Source organism: Castor canadensis, chromosome X (assembly GCF_047511655.1).
Source record: "Castor canadensis chromosome X, mCasCan1.hap1v2, whole genome shotgun sequence".
NCBI lineage: Eukaryota > Metazoa > Chordata > Mammalia > Rodentia > Castoridae > Castor > Castor canadensis.
The window spans coordinates 14,400,173-14,418,165 of record NC_133405.1 but is presented as its reverse complement, the minus strand read 5'-3'; the positions used below and the strand labels follow the sequence as shown (position 1 = coordinate 14,418,165).

Sequence of the window (17,993 nt, the reverse complement as noted above, 5' to 3'; positions counted from 1 at the left end):
TCATATAATCCCTTATATAATGGGGGCTGTTGGATTTAAACAAAATATGTGAAGTGTGAGGAAAGTGTTTACTCTGATGATCTGGCTCTTCACTCCTTGCAGGTCTTCAAGGAAACCTGGACTATCACTAACCTTTGGCCAACCCCTGAGAATGTAGCCCTTGGAATGTGCTTATGTTAATGGTTGATGATTATGCTTTGTACACCTGGAGCATGGACCACACTACACCAGCATGTCAATATATCAATATATCAATAATGTGTATCTGGCTTCATTGTTGGGATCCTAGGTTTCAGTTGTCATGCTTGGTCATGTAGCATGATGCCTCTATGTGACTGGCTCTTAAGAAAAGCTTCAGACCCAGAGACCTGAACAGGGTCTCTGAACAGGACATTCTGCACATGTCCACATAGTTTGCTGTCCCGTGTGGCTTCAGAGAGGAAATAGTGAAAAGTCCATGCCTGACCTCTCTGGATGCTTCCTGATGCTCTTAGTCTATATACTTTTGTTCTAATAAACATTAGCTATGAGTATTACCTGTTATTGAGTATTGTGAGCCCTTTCAGTGAATCAGCAAAAATGAAGGCAACCTTAGGGTCTGTGAGACATAAAAAGACTAGCACAGTGCCTGACATAGTCAATGCATGCTAACTACTGGCATTTAACATATTCCTGCTAGATGTTCTATGGGACAAAAAGCATTTTATTAGAATATAGACTAGAAATGCAGGACTTTGCCTGCTTTTTTCAACTATGCCCTTAGAAGAAGCAAGTATACCATTTCATCAGTGGGGAAGTTAGGCTGTATAGTTCTAACATTTCTCCCCTGGTCTGGTATCCCTGCTAATTCAGAGTGGGTACCATGTAGGAAAAATGGGTGAGTGAGCAAACCTCCAAGTGGGACATTTCGAGAATGCACACCAGGGAAAATTATTTATCCATTTTGAAGGGTAACAAAAAGAATGAGAAGCCTTCTTGAGTGTATCAAAGACTCTTAGACTAATATGGAGATCCAAGTGTGTGTGCTGCAAGTTGGACCCTCACTTTAGGTGGCAATCTCTGGAGGAGATGGTGTTAGAAATGATTATTAAGAAGTTCTTTGACTCAGCCAGAAACAGGCATGCAGAGTACCAGTCCTTTTGGGCTATATAACAAAATACTGTAAAATGAGTGGCTTATAAACAATAAATTTATTTCTAACAGTTCTGAAGTCTTGGAAGTCCAAGATTACGGCACCAGCAGATTCAGTATCTGATGAGGGCCAGCTCTATGGTTCATAGTCCTTTTGCCACATAGTAGAAAGAATGAGCTCTTTAGCCCCTTATAAGGGCACTAATCCCGTTCATGAGGGCTCTACCCTCATGGCATAATTACCTCCTAATGACCCCACCTCCTAATACTATCCTATAGAGGATTAGGTTCAATCACATGAATTTTGGGGAGACATAAGCATTCAGTCTATAACATAGAGCTATTTTCAAAACACAATGGGTATTAAGAGAAAGAGACATTCTTAAGCTGTGAGGATTTCACATAAATATTAAGAAGGAACCAGGGAGGTAGCTCAGTAGTAGAATGTTTACCTAGCAACTGCAAGGCCTGGGATCACAAAAATTTAAATTACTTCAGAGACTGGGGGTGTAGTTCAGTGGGAGAGTGCTAGCTAGCATGCATGAGGCCCTAGATTTGATCACTTGCATTGCAAAAAATTATGAGATTTAAAAAAAAATCTTCAGGGTGAGGATGTATCTCAGTGGTAGAGCACTTGCTTAGTATGCACAAGGCTCTGGGTTAAATCCCCACCACCACAAAAAATATAGATAACTTTCATTGAGTTAGGGCTTCAACTGGGAGCTAATCCAAGAGAAGAAGTAGTCCAGAGTACCCATTTTACAATTCCTTTCTAGGTTTGTATGTGCATGTATGTTTTTGGTTCCAATTCAAGTAACCACATCTAAGTACGATATATCAAAAGTTCCTTGTTCATCTAAAATACAATAATGAGCACAATAATAATTTATTACGTCACACATTTAATTGTTATTTTTATATTTAATTGTTATTTTAAAATACATTGCCTCCAAAATGGATAAGTCTAATCTTGATAGTGATAACAGTTTGATTTTCTATCTGTGGCTGGAGTGATGATGAGCATAAAATAGTTGGTATAAAATTTCCTCCACAATTGGATTTTATTTTTACTGAGCTTTTAACTATTCATGATGTCTTTAGGGATGACATCATTGTGCCTTATATTACAAATAATGATTATCTCTGTATCACTGTCATTATCACCGTCATGTGTCATCCTATCACTGCCATTTACATTATCATGGTATGCCTTGTCCTTGGACTTGGGAAGATGCTTCATTTTATTTGAAACATGATGGTTTCCAGCACTTTTCTTCTTTGCCTCACTAATATTATTGACCAAAAACTCAGAAGAAGAATTACAGACAAGGCATCTTTCTTTGTAACACTGGCACTTCTTGGCTAACAGAGGCCTGGATAACATGACTGCTTTTTGTATACTCACTGACCTATTTAAATTAGGATGTCTGTATGACTTGGCCAGTTTCTTTATACTGGATGTTTTAGATGACAAGATTTGATTTTGTGATCGTGGTAGGCAAGGTGACTTGGCTTGCCTGGTTGCAGATGGACTATTAGCTACCCAACGTGGCCCAACTGACTTTAGTGAATAGGATGATCTGTTGTGACGGACTAGCTTATAGGAGTGAGTTAGCTTTTCTAGACTCTGCATCCTATGTGACTTCTCCAAGTTTGACTTACGTAATCTTTTTGGGTTTTTTAGCTTAGACGACTTTTTTGTAGTTGATTGCCTGATTAACTTTTCTGCACTGAATGATACGGTTGACTTTTCTGGACTCGGGGTCCTGATAAACATTTCTTTACTATTTAATGTGGATGACTTTTGTGGACTCGGGGTCCTGATTAACTTTTCTGCACTGGAAGGTAAGGATGAAAACTTTTCTGGACTTGAAGACGTAGAGAACTTATCTGTACTGTATAGCGTAGGATAATTTTCTAAACTGCACACATTTGTTATCTTGGAATCACTGACTGGTATTTTGCATGGGCAGGATGGTATGGCTTCAAAACCTTCAGTCTGGACCCTGAAATGTAGAAAATTTAGAGTGTAACAATTTAAAACAAAAAAAAATTCTATAACCGTCATCAGAAATAATAGGGTACTATGTCAACTTAGACATTTGGTCTTTTTTTGCTTTCATAGTAAAATTAAACAATAAGAATTGGAGTGTGGTAAAAGTTATAACTCAGGTTACAGATATGAATTCATGCTAAATGCTTTTCCTCATGAGTATTTTACTGTTTCAACCATATTTGGTGATAACTTATAGTCTAGATATGGAATGACACAAAGTTGTTTCAAATTTACTGTTAAGAGAGAGAGTCAGCAACACAGAGAGAGAGACAAAGATAAACTCTCTTATTCCAGAAATTAAACTTTTTATTAAAATTACCACAAACTGGCAACATAAGAATCTCCTTAGACCAAAGTCATTATTTTCCTATCATGCTTAAAATATCAAGATATCTATCTAAGCATATTTATATTCATAATACTCCTCTAAAACTAAAGGAAAAGAGCACTGGAACCATATTTAGTCACTAGTCCTTAGATTGTCAATTTTTTAGGGAACCAGTTTATCAAGAGCAGCCTAATCCTCCAAAATGAAAGGCAAGGTTTAAGATCATGAGAGTAAGAGCAGTGAATAATTTTTCATGCTATTAAATCTTAAAATAGTAAGATTATCCAAAATGTTTTATTGCCTCTGAAAAACAAACACATCTCTCTGTCTCTTGCCTCTTCTTTCTCTCATTTTGAATTTTATTCAAATACTCATGCTCTCTTTTCCTAAACTAAATTTATAATGAAAGTAATAGCTTACAGTTCAGCTGAACCTTGAATAAGAGACAGTTTTGGTGAAAGTTGTTAATGTATTTGAGACTATTTAAGAACGGATATAATTTAAGTAACAGTATTTACCCACAAGAAGTTGGCAGCTCTTTGGATGGTTAAAGTTAATATTAAGTAACCTGAACAACAATGAAACCTCCACTATACGTACACACACACACACACACACACACACACACACACACACACACACTTTGCACTCTTAATTTAAAGGTGTAGAACTTACATTTCTTCTTTGGTGGCATCATCATCCACACAATTCAAATGAAGAAAAAAAAAACAGGTGAAGACAAAGGCTGTGATCATAATACTAACTATGAAAGTGAGTAGACGTTTCCTAAAATTGTCCATTTTCGGTAGAGTTGGTCCAGATTGCTTTGCTTCTGCTAAAGAGATTGTATCATTGGAGAATACATTAGGTAACCATATTTCCTTCCACTCTGCTAGTGGTTTGCCACTGTAGGCAATCTCTACATTGATGACTTTATAAAACTTGATAAAGTTTCCACTATAATTTTCTTTCCTCATGCACATTCCCAGCCATAGCCTAGAACTCAGATCTCAGAATTATCTCTGGCTAATCTGTACAATAATTTGCATTATCCCTGCTTCATGTCTTTCTTACTATAGTAAATAGATTTTTGTGTGAGTAATGTTATGCATGTGTGAGTGTACTTGAGTGTTAATGTGTATAAATGTGTGTGATAGGAAATGGTACAAGAACAAGTCCTTGTCAAAAACTGATTATTTGGTTGGGCGTGATGACATGTGCCTATTAGTGCCAAGTACTCAGGAGGCTGCGGCAGAAGGATCACTTGAGGCCAGGAACTCAAGACCAGCCTGGGCAACATAGGGAGATCCTGTCTCAAAAAACAAAAGAAAATGGAAACAAAACCCTACTATTTATTAGGTCCTATGCCAGATTCATTCACACAGTATCATCTAGTTTGATTGGGAGATTGTGTGGGAAATGGGAGTTAAAGGAGACCAAAGACCATAAGTCTATACTCTTTACAGTTATATTTTGCTCAGACTTTCTACACAGAACTAAAAATATCAGCTGTTATGCTAGAAATTCTTAATACCTATTAATAGTAACCCCAAAGTAATAGTAGAAGGCTGGCGGAGTGACTCAAGAGGTAACAATGCATGCCTAGCAAGGGTAAGGTCCTGAGTTCAAACTTCAGTGCTGCCAAAGTAGCAGCAGATTTCTTAAAAATAGCTAGTTTTTCTAATTAAGTGCTTGAATTAATAACATAATATATTATAATTTATAAAATTTAAAGTTAAGCACATACCTGTAGTAAAAGATACATCACTTTGGTTTGTGTTTAAACAATTGATTGTCCAAATAGACAAAAACAGGACATAAATACAACTATTCATGTCCAGGGCTTTGTTCATATGTTCCTTCTGCTAAGGTAACTACTGTATTTTATGTAGTTCAGCCTGTTCTAGGGCTTTATGACATCACCATCATTTCGCATCATACCTTGACAACAGAATCTCACCACAGGGAAGTATCAGTTTGTGTGTATAAATTTTATCAAATGGCTTTTTGTCATTTATTTCACCTTCACATCAAATATTCTTCACAATTCAAAACAAGAAAACTAAGGCCTTGTTAGTCACAGAAAGAATATTTACAGAAGGTAGGGGAACTGAAGTAGCTCTAGAAATCCAATTATTTCTCCATATTAAACAGCAAAGAGACATTTCATAGTGTGCTCTGGACTGAAAGTGTCTCCTAAAACTTCATATGTTGAAATCTAATGCCTGCATGATGGTATTTAAAAGGTGAAATCTTTGAGAGATAAATAGGTAGCACCAGATTGAGTTTCTGGTGGGGGTCTACCTTCCGGTTCATAAACCAGTGCCTTCTAGCTGTGTTCCCTTCCTCTTATGAAACAGGACCCTCATGATCTAATCACCTACCAAAGGTCCACCTCCTAGTTTCATCACCGTGAATGTTAGTATTTCAAAATATGAATTTTGAGGGAACATAAACTTTAGTCCATGATAGGGATCTAGGGATGACATTTTCTTTTTTTTATTGTTTTATTATTCATATGTGCATACAATGCTTGGGTCATTTCTCCCCCCTGCCCCCACACCCTCCCTTACCACCCACTCCGCCCATTCCCTCTCTCCCCCACCCCCTCAATACCCGGCAGAAACTATTTTGCCCTTATCTCTAGTTTTGTTGAAGAGAGAGTATAAGCAATAATAGGAAGGAACAAGGGTTTTTGCTGGTTGAGATAAGGATAGCTATACAGGGAGTTGACTCTCATTAATTTCCTGTGCATGTGTGTTACCTTCTAAGTTAGTTCTTCTTGATCTAACCTTTTCTCTAGTTCCTGGTCCACTTCTCCTATTGGCCTCAGTTGCTTTTAAGGTATCTGCTTTAGTTTCTCTGCGTTAAAGGCAACAAATGCTAGCTAGTTTTTAGGTGTCATACCTATCCTCATACCTCCCTTGTGTGCTCTCTCTTTTATCTTGTGATCAAAGTCCAATCCCCTTGTTGTGTTTGCCCTTGATCTAATGTCCACATATGAGGGAGAACATATGATTTTTGGTCTTTTAGGCCAGGCTAACCTCACTCAGAATGATGTTCTCCAATTCCATCCATTTACCAGCGAATGATAACATTTCGTTCTTCTTCATGGCTGCATAAAATTCCATTGTGTATAGATACCACATTTTCTTAATCCATTCGTCAGTAGTGGGGCATCTTGGCTGTTTCCATAACTTGGCTATTGTGAATAGTGCTGCAATAAACATGGGTGTGAAGGTGCCTCTGGAGTGACCTGCATCACATTTTTTTGGGTATATCCCCAAGAGTGGTATTGCTGGATCATATGGTAGATCAATGTTTAGCTTTTGAAGTAGCCTCCAAATTTTTTTCCAGAGTGGTTGTACTAGTTTACATTCCCACCAACAGTGTAAGAGGGTTCCTTTTTCCCCGCATCCTCGCCAACACCTGTTGTTGGTGGTGTTGCTGATGATGGCTATTCTAACAGGGGTGAGGTGGAATCTTAGTGTGGTTTTAATTTGCATTTCCTTTATTGCTAGAGATGGTGAGCATTTTTTCATGTGTTTTTTGGCCATTTGAATTTCTTCTTTTGAGAGAGTTCTGTTTAGTTCACTTGCCCATTTCTTTATTGGTTTATTAGTTTTGGGAGAATTTAGTTTTTTAAGTTCCCTATATATTCTGATTATCAGTCCTTTGCCTGATGTGTAGCTGGCAAATATTTTCTCCCACTCTGTGGGTGTTCTCTTCAGTTTAGAGACCATTTCTTTTGATGAACAGAAGCTTTTTAGTTTTATGAGGTCCCATTTATCTATGCTATCTCTTAGTTGCTGTGCTGCTGGGGTTTCGTTGAGAAAGTTCTTACCTATACCTACTAACTCCAGAGTATTTCCAACTCTTTCCTGTATCACCTTTAGAGTTTGGGGTCTGATATTAAGATCCTTGATCCACTTTGAGTTAATATTGGTATAGGGTGATATACATGGATCTAGTTTCAGTTTTTTGCAGACTGCTAACCAGTTTTCCCAGCAGTTTTTGTTGAAGAGGCTGCTATTTCTCCATCTTATATTTTTAGCTCCTTTGTTAAAGACAAGTTGGTTATAGTTGTATGGCTTCATATCTGGGTCCTCTATTCTGTTCCACTTGTCTTCATGTCTGTTTTTGTGCCAGTACCATGCTGTTTTTATTGTTATTGCTTTGTAATATAGTTTGAAGTCAGGTATCCTGATACCTCCAGCATTGTTCTTTTGACTGAGTATTGCCTTGGCTATTCGTGGCCTCTTGTGTTTCTGTATAAATTTAACAGTAGATTTTTCAATCTCTTTAATGAATGTCATTGGAATTTTGATGGGAATTGCATTAAACATGTAGATTACTTTTGGGAGTATAGACATTTTTACTATGTTGATTTTACCAATCCATGAGCATGGGAGATCTCTCCACTTTCTATAGACTTCCTCAATCTCTTTCTTCAGAAGTTTATAGTTTTCCTTGTAGAGGTCGTTCACATCCTTTGTTAGGTTTACACCTAGGTATTTGATTTTTTTTGAGGCTATTGTAAATGGAATTGTTTTCATACATTCTTTTTCAGTTTGCTCATTGTTAGTGTATAGAAATGCTAATGATTTTTCTGTGTTGATTTTACATCCTGCTACCTTGCTGTAGCTATTGATGATGTCTAGAAGCTTCTGAGTAGAGTTTTTTGGGTCTTTAAGGTATAAGATCATGTCATCTGCAAATAGGGAAATTTTGACAGTTTCTTTACCTATTTGTATTCCTTTTATTCCTTCTTCTTGCCTAATTGCTCTGGCTAGGAATTCCAGTACTATGTTGAATAAGAGTAGAGATAGTGGGCATCCTTGTCTGGTTCCTGATTTTAGATGGAATGCTTTCAGTTTTTCTCCATTAAGTATAATGCTGGCTGTAGGTTTGTCGTATATAGCTTTTACAATGTTGAGGTACTTTCCTTCTATTCCTAGTTTTCTTAGAGCTTTTATCATGAAATGGTGTTGTATCTTATCAAATGCTTTTTCTGCATCTATTGAGATGATCAAGTGGTTTTTGTCTTTGCTTCTGTTAATGTGCTTTATTATGTTTATTGATTTTCGTATGTTGAACCACCCCTGCATTCCTGGGATGAAGCCTACTTGGTCATGGTGAATAATCTTTTTGATGTGTTGTTGAATTCGGTTTGCCATTATTTTGTTGAGGATTTTTGCGTCAATGTTCATTAAGGAGACTGGCCTATAGTTCTCCTTTTTGGAGGTGTCTTTGCCAGGTTTTAGGGCAAGTGTAATACTGGCTTCATAAAATGTGTTAGGCAGTTTTTCTTCCCTTTCTATTTCGTGGAACAGGTTAAGTAGTGCTGGTATCAGTTCTTCTTTAAAGGTCTGATAGAATTCATCAGAGACTCCATCAGGTCCTGCACTTTCCTTTTGGGGAGACTCTTGATTGCTGCTTCAATTTCATTTTGTGTTATAGATCTATTCAGGTGATTAATTTCCTCTTGATTCAGTTTTGGATGATCATATGTATCTAGAAATCTGTCCATTTCTTTAAGATTTTCAAATTTATTTGAATATAGGTTTTTGAAGTAGTCTCTGATGATTTCCTGGACTTCCATGGTGTTTGTTGTTATCTCCTCTTTTGCATTCCTGATTCTACTAATTTGGGTTTTTTCTCTCCTCATTTTAGACAGGTTTGCCAGGGCTCTATCGATCTTGTTTATTTTTTCAAAGAACCAACTTTTTGTTTCATTAATTCTTTGTATGGTTTTTTTGGTTTCTATTTTGTTGATTTCAGCTCTTATTTTTGTTATTTCTCTCCTTCTATTTGTATTGGGATTTGCTTGTTCTTGTTTTTCTGGGAGTTTGAGATATATCATTATGTCATTGATTTAGGATCTTTCCGTCTTTTTAATATATGCACTCATGGCTATAAACTTTCCTCTCAGGACTGACTTTGCTGTGTCCCATAGGTTCTGGTAGGTTATGTTTTCATTTTCATTGACTTCCAGAAACTTTTTAATTTCCTGTTTTATTTCATCAATTATCCATTGTTCATTAAGTAATGAGTTATTTAGTTTCCAGCTGTTTGCATGTTTTTGTCTTTACTTTTGTCGTTGAGTTCTACTTTTACTGCATTGTGATCAGATAGTATGCACAGTATAATTTCTATTTTCTTATATTTGCTGAGGCTTGCTTTTTGCCCTAGGATATGATCTATTTTGGAGAATGTTCCATGGGCTGCTGTAAAGAATGTATATTGTGTCGAAGTTGTATGAAATGTTCTGTAGACATCAAGTAGGTCCATTTGATCTATGGTATATTTTAGATGTAGGATTTCTGTATTGTTTTTTTGTTTGGATGACCTATCTATTGATTATAATGGGGTATTAAAGTCTTCCACAACTACTGTGTTGGAGTTAATATATGCTTTTAGGTCTTTCAGGGTATGTTTGAATGAAATTGGGTGTGTTGACATTGGGTGCATATAGGTTGATAATTATTATTTCCTTTTGGTCTATTTCCCCTTTTATTAGTATGGAATGTCCTTCTTTATCTCGTTTGATCAATGTAGGTTTGAAGTCTACTTTGTCAGAGATAAGTATTGCTACTCCTGCCTGTTTTCGGGGGCCATTGGCTTGGTAAATCTTCTTCCAGCCTTTCATCCTAAGCCTATGCTTACTTCTGTCGGTGAGCTGGGTCTCCTGTAAGCAACAAATTGTTGGATCTTCCTTTTTAATCCATTTCATCAAGAGGTGCCTTTTGATGGGTGAATTAAGTCCGTTAACATTAAGTGTTAGTACTGATAAGTATGTGGTGATTCCTGTCATTTAGTTGTCTTAGTTGTTTGAAGGTTTGATTGTGTGTACCTAAATTGAGGTTACTCTCTACTGTCTTGCTTTTTCTTTTCCTGTGTTTTGGTGCTGCCTGTCTTTTCATGGTTAAGTTGCGTTTCACTTTCTGTGTGCAGAATCCCTTGAAGAATCTTTTGTAGTGGTGGCTTTATGGTCACATATTGTTTTAGTTTCTGCTTATCATGGAAGACTTTTATTGCTCCATCTATTTTGAATGATAGTTTTCCTGGGTAGAGTATCCTGGGGTTGAAGTTATTTTCATTCAGTGCCCAGAAGATCTCACCCCACACTCTTCTTGCTTTTAATGTTTCTGTTGAGATGTCTGCTGTGATTTTGATGGGTTTACCTTTGTATGTTACTTGTTTTTTCTCTCTTACAGCCTTCAATATTCTTTCCCTAGTTTCTGAACTTGTTTCTTTAATGATGATATGTCATGGGGTAATTCTATTTTGATCTGGTCTGTTTGGTGTCCTGGAGGCCTCTTGCATCTGTATGGGAATATCTTTCTCTAGATTTGGGAAATTTTCTGTAATTATTTTGTTGAATATATTACGCATTCCCTTCGCTTGCACCTCTTCTCCTTCTTCAGTGCCCATGATTCTCATGTTTGGTCTTTTGATGGAGTCGGTGAGTTCTTGCATTTTCTTTACACAGGTCTTCAGTTGTTTAATTAATAGTTCTTCAGTTTTTTCCTTTAATTACCATTTCATCTTCAAGTTCTGAGATTCTGTCTTCTGTTTGTTCTATTCTGCTGGATTGGCCTTCCATTTTGTTTTGCAGTTCTGTTTCGTTCTTTTTTCTGAGGTTTTCCATATCCTGGGTGGTTTCCTCTTTATTGTTGTCTATTTTTGTCCTGAGTTCATTCATCTGTTTATTAATCGTGTTCTCTGTTTCACTTTGGTGTTTATACAGTGCTTCTATGGTTTCCTTTATTTCTTCTTTTGCTTTTTCAAATTCTCTATTTTTGTTGTCTTGGAATTTCTTGAGTGTCTCCTGCACATTTTGGTTGACCATATCCAGTATCATCTCTATAAATTTCTCATTGAATACCTCCTGTAGTATTTCTTCTTTTAGATTATTCTTGTGGGCTTCATTGGGTTCTTTGGCATAGTATATCTTCATTTTGTTGGAGTCTGGATCTGAGTATCTGTTTTCTTCATATCCTTCTGGTTCCTGTACTAATTTTTTGCTGTGGGGAAACTGTTTTCCCTGTTTTTTCTGTCTTCCCGTCATTGCCTTTGGTGTTGTTACTGTCCCTGAGCTGTGTGCAATTAAGTGTTTTCTAGCTTGTAATAATAACAATGGTGATATTTGGAATGGAAGGGTGAGAGGAGATGGAAAGCAAAGAAGTTGAAGAAAAAGGGAAAAACAAATAAACAAACAGACAAGTAGAAAAAAAAACAAAGAATCAAACAAAAAAGTTTCAAAGATATAAACAGGGAGCATTAGTGTACTAATCAACAGTAAGCTGACAGGCATTAGAGAGACAGAGAGAGAATTGAAAATAAAAAAATAAAAAGAAGAAAGATAAGAATAAAAATAAAAAATAAGTAAATGAAAGAAAAAATATATAAAAATAAAATAAAACAAAATGAAAAATAGAAAATAAAGAAACCCTCCAAGTTCAAATGCAATGAAGTTTCAGTCTTAATAATTTTGGTGTCCGTCTCAGCCTCCAATCCTGGAGATGGTATCTCAGATGTTGTTCTGTAGTTGTCTCATCAAAGGGTACGCATAAAGTAGAACAAAACTGCACACACACACAAAAAAACCCACAAAGTGTCCCAAGTTCAAATGCAATACAGTTTCAGTTTTTCAGCATGCAGGTGTAGTTCAGTTGTTTTCTCATCAAAGGTATGGAGAGAGAAAAAAAGAGTCTGGAGACAGGTCTGTGAATGGTATCTGCAGCTGTGGCTTGCCTGCCTGCTGCTGTCAGCCTGCTGTTGATGGAGGCGTTGTTTATGCAGATCTCTGGGGTGAGCTGAGCACTCACCTGTCCCCGCAGGCTTTGCTTACTCAGAGTCCTCCTGTGCGTGAGCCTCTACTACAAGCTTTCCCCTTTCCAAGCACACTGGGGGGGGGTGACACTGCATCCACTTTCTCTGGCCTGTGTGTTTATTTACAGCTCATGTGGGAAGTTGGTCTTCCCCCATCTCCTGTGGCATTTTCCTCCCACCACTGCTTTTACAAGCTTTCCTGCTCTTGATTGCTGGGCAGTGCTGCTGCTCCTGCCAGTTGCTGTGTTTGTTTACAGCTCATGTGGGAGGTGGGTCTTCCCCCCTTTCCTGTGGAGTTTTCCTCCCTCCACCACTCTCATAAGCTTTCCCTCTCCTGGTTGCTGGGCGCACGCACCCCCTCCCGCCCTCTCCTCTCTGGCCAGGCCCGGCTTGTTTATTTACAGTTCTGGGAAGGATTCCCCTGCTCTTCGGAGCTCAGGGTGCCCCACCCTCTTTGCCACGTGTCTTTATTGTTCTTATTGCTTATTACTCAGTTTCTCTTTTTTCCCCAGGTGGAGGTCGGTCTGTCCAGGGGGCTATGCTGATCTGGTCCAGGGTTGTCTGTGGGAGTACCGCATACCACTTAGCTCACCTTGTCCGCATTTTCCCAAGCTGTCTGGGTGCGGGCGACTGGTGGCCCGGGGGCCTTCCTGGTTTCTCCATTTAATGTGAAGTGGAGATTCTCTGCGCCAGCTGGAGTTGTGGAGGGGTCAAAGTTTTGCCTCTTGGTGGTTTTGCCTACAAGGTGTGTCTCCAGCATGTCTCCAAGATTTCACTATAGGAGGCATGCTTTCTGCTTCCTCCCTCTAGCTGCCATCTTGGAATTCAGGATGATGTTTTCTAAGACAGAAAACACCAGGTCGATTAAAAGATTATAGGAAAGAGCATGAGGAAGATATTGAAGCCACAGAAAAGAATGGGAGTAGGTGACAGGGCCAGGCTGCTTAGGAGGCAGGAAAGAATGTCATAGTTAGATTACTCTTTAAGGTAGAGAGAAATGTAGATTACAAAGTGGGAGTCTGGAACTCAGGATGTAGCTCAGCAGTAGAGCACTTGCCTAGCATATGCAAGGCCTTGGCTTCTATTCCCTTGCAATGAAAAGAAAATAGAATCTGGTACAAATCCAATCAAGGTGGGAGAAGGAGTAGAGATGAAGGTGTTGGGGAAAAGAAATTGAAAAATTTTTATCTGATGGTTATTTTCTTTTTTCTTTTTTTTGCTGAGACTGGGGCTTGAACTCAGGGATTCATGCTTCAAAGCAGGTGCTCTACCACATGAGCCTCACTTCCAGTCCATTTTTCTCTGGTGACTTTTCAGATGGAGTCTCAAGAACTATTTGCCTGGGCTGGACTCAAACTCCATCCTCCTAGATCTCAGCCTCCCAAAGATTACAAGCCTGAGTCACCAGCACCCAGTTCATGACTATTTTCTTAATGAAGTAAGTGTGAAAATAATTTTTTAAAGGAGGGGCTCAGAAGTTTGATGACAGTGGGGAAAGTTGGAAATAGAAGCTGTAGAGAATGGAAATAGAAACTTGTTCAGTTGTGATACAGTTGGAGATTTTGTCTTTCTCCAGATAATGAGAAAAATGCTTTCCTTTAATGATAAAGCTATTTCTATGGTACTTGATATGTTCATTAAGTTAAAAAAGTTAATCATCATAATGAATACTACTTGGGAAGTAGATGTTAATCATGGCTACTACATAACAGAGCATTCAACTCAAGTGTTTTCCCCACAATCATATTGTCACTGTATGACTAATGGACCAGTATATACTGTTCAATTTGCTGACGCATCTCAGAGCTCTGAAGCCTATGTCCCTTAAAAGCAGAGGAAATAAGAGGCCCTTTGCTTAGTACATGCTCCAGTCTCCCTTTGCCAGCCTTAGTTTTGTTTTTTGTAAGCACTGTTTTAAAGATTTATTTTTTCACACAATATTTTAGAGTCCTATTTCTGATAAGCCTTTGTTGTAAGCACCCTTTTAAAAAGTGCTTTGGCTAGACAGAAGACCAACTGCCATAATTTCCACTTCGGTCCAACAGAAGACCTGTGATTGGTTTAAGCACAATCTCTCATTTGTATAATGGGCTGTACCAGGATTGGTGCAAACGGGAGAGGACTGTTGTGAATGGTGCAGACACCCTTTCCCCTCCCTCTTCTGGCTGTATAAGTTAGCTGCTCAACCCACTTTGTGAGGAGGTGGAACACATTCTCCTTGCTGCCCTTCCCTACCCTGCCACACACACACCATGTTCCAACAAAAGGACTCCAAAAAGGCCTCTGCAGTGGTTTTGCCCACCTTTGCTAAGTCATTTGTTACTATGCCTTCAGAAGTAGAGACAGTTGAGTGAGGGAGGCACTCTACCTGTTTTTGCATTGGTTATTTTTGAGATGGGGTCTAGCTTTATTATACTCCCACCCTCTTAAACTCTCAGTATCCTTTCCTTTCTTCCTTCCCCCTCACTGACCCATAAACAGCCCTCCTTTTACATTCATGTTCCATGGTCGTTATTGTTGTCATTGTCATCATCATTTTAAATCTAGGTTCCACAAATGGGTAAGAACGTGATATTTGTCTTTATGAACTTAGCTTATCTCACTCAACATGATGATTTCCAGTTCCATCCATTTTCCTGGAAATGACATAATTTAATTTTTCTTTATGGCTGAGTGTTTGTGTATATGTATATATATGTGTGTGTCACACACATTATATTTTCTTTATCTATTCATTGGTTGTTGAGCACCTTGACTGATTCTTGTAGCCATTTGAATCCTTGCTTTTTTGGTGGTTTCCTTATATGTATCAGTATAGTCCTTCTTTTGCTTCAATGGCTAGAACTGAGTTCCTGCCCTTTGTAATCCTGACTAGTGCAAATTGGTGGGATGTGTATGTAAATAACAAGATAATACCCCAGGTGTCCCAGAGCTATTACCACACATCATTAGGTCAAAGGCAGTCCCAACACTCTGGTCTCGGACTGCAGCCCCCAGCCACACCTTTGTAGCACAGAGCCTGCTGCTGAGGTAGATTACGGCTGAGGCCAAGAACATTCTAACACATTGAAAGCATTTTAAGTATGCAGGAGGGGGATGAGGGAGCATGATGATGGCGATGAACCTATCCAAGGTACACTGTAATATGGAAATGTCACAATGACATTAATAAATGTATTATTACATTTATAATAAATAAATATAAAAATAAATAAATAAATAATAAAAGCTGAGACCATTGACAATTTTCCCTCTTTATGCCCCTGTGCTTAGCCAACAATACTTCCCTGCCATTATTAAAGTGCACGTGTTCTTATCTCACATAGTCATAATATGTGTGCATGTGTGTCCTCAAGTGTCTTCAAAAACACACACATGTGCATAGGACCTTGTGTTCTCACCTGTAGGAAGCATACTAGAAATTAAGTTTCTGTGTCTATTAATGTGCTGTAGTTGTTGCCATGTAAATGGTGAGAAGCAAGTTTGATCTGAACTGTGGGTCCAGTTCCAATCTCAATTTATTCAGTGACTGATGTTAATGGAATTGTAATAGATTACTTCTAGAAGGTCATGACTATCCTCAAAAGGAGTTCTTGACATTCCAGTATCCATTTCACAATTCTTTGCCTATTCTGCCATCGTGTGGGCAAGGAGCACAAACACCAAGGCAACGATGACCCAAGGTTACACTTGAAAAGGGCTCTAACAATCAGATATTTTTCCTTTAGGGGTGGAGAAGCGGGAAGCACACAGGTAGAAAACCTGAGTCCCACATCAAAATTGATAGACCGCTTTCACTAAATCTTTACAATCATTTCAGGTTGGAGGGTTTGTTAATCTCAGTACAGTGGCCCTCTGAGAAGCTAGCACTTAGCACTACTGGGTGCTAGGTATGAAATTTTCACAGCAGTCATCCTGTCCTCCCCAGTATCCAGCTAGGTAGGCATTACCATTGCATTATAGTCTTCACTTTACAGATGAGCCTACAGAGGCTTGGAGTGGCTAAATAGCATTTTAAAGTCTCCACAGCTGTAAGTGTGGGAGGTTTTGAAAATAAACTGGGATGATAAACTCCAAATATAAAATAAAAAGCTTCATTAAGAAATTACATACAAAGGAATATAGGTGATACCTATATATCTATATATAACTTATGAAGATAAATAATAAAGCAAATATGAACCCTCCAACTAACTAAAGAATACCACCAATGTCACAGAATCTCTCTGTGTGTTCCTAATTCTATATACTCTTGTCATTCTGTCCTCATCCAGTTTCCTGACTTGTTTTATCACTCACTTGATTTTTATTAATGTTTTTATCTCGAAAGTGTGTGTCTTTAGTTTTGCTTGATTCTAAAAGATATAAGAATGGAAGGCTTGCATATAACAGGTTGTAGAATGTTCACAACAGAAAAAAGAATGGAAAAATATTTTTGTACTTCTCTTTCACTTACTTTATTCACTTAAAATTGTCTGTGAGATTTATCCATGTAGGAAGTGTTGGCATGCATAATTGCAAGTTCCTTTTTTCACTGATGTATAGGATTCTATTACATTAATGTACCAGAATATACTCAACTATTCTCCTGTTGATGGAAACTTGGCTTGTTTCCAGCTTTCCACTATTCCATGACTTGCAGTGCCTGTGTAAGAGTTTCTCCAGAGACTACACTTGAAAGAGAATGCCTGTATTGCAAAGAGTGCAAATTTCAACTTTTATAAGAAAATCTAATAACCTTCCCCCAAAGTATTTGTATCAGTTTATATTCCTACCAGAAGTGTTGTATCAATTTATATTCCTACCATTCGTCCACATCCTTGTGGTCATTTAAAGTTGCCAGAACATTTAATTTTGACCAAACTAGTAAGTGTAAAATGGTAATTCCATTGTGGTTTTCCTAGGAGTTTGTCAAATTTATATGTCTTCAAATTTAGTGGCATTGAATTGTATATGTTGATGGGGTGGAGGGAGAGAACTCCAGGTGGAAGGGACCACTAGGGAAAGGGCTCTGAGTCAGGCCAGAGGTTGATGCCTATATGGAACAAAAGCAAAGCCAGCATAGGTGGAGCACAGTGACCTCACCCCTGCCTTAGGTAGCTCACCTCTCTACCTCACATCTTGCCTGGCTTGACCTGTGGCATCTGCCAGGCCTCACCTGCCGCTCCTGACCTCTTCCAGCCAACCAGCCATTATTGCACCATATGATATGTTGAATCATGTTGTAGTTTTAACCAAGCTGGCTCAAACTGGGTCTCCTGCTTTTTATCTTTTATCAGCTAGCTTTCACATTTGGATGAATTTCCAGAAGGTTATTTCTGAGTATCTTTCTTGCCATTTCATCATTGGTCCACTGTCAATTCCTCTTTAATCATCAAACAACTTTAAAATTGGTTTTTGAAATACATGTGGGCCCTTTCATAGACTTCAGAAAGATGTGTGAGAAATGATTTTTCAAGAATTTACTTTAGAACTAAAAATAAGCTTCCACTTCTTTGGCCTAGAACAAGGGAGAGATTCTGTTAACTTAGCTGTGAATTCAGATTATCTTTGTTTTTTGGGAGATTTGGCTGCTGATGTTCTAACTCAGGTTTTACCTACTGGATTACAACATGCAAACATTAAAACAAAACACAAAATAAG

The 17,993-nt window shown here is 38.1% G+C and overlaps 1 protein-coding gene across 1 annotated transcript in view; it reads right to left on the bottom strand.

Moving 5' to 3' along the window:
- Positions 1-2,209: 2,209 nt before the first annotated feature.
- The window catches only part of CXHXorf66 (chromosome X CXorf66 homolog), a 111,629-nt gene continuing 95,845 nt past the window's right edge, over positions 2,210-17,993 (bottom strand). Inside the window, exon 4 of the mRNA XM_074063627.1 lies at positions 2,210-3,137. Within this exon, the coding sequence (XP_073919728.1) occupies positions 2,210-3,137 (928 nt within the window). The remainder of the gene's footprint in view (positions 3,138-17,993) is intronic.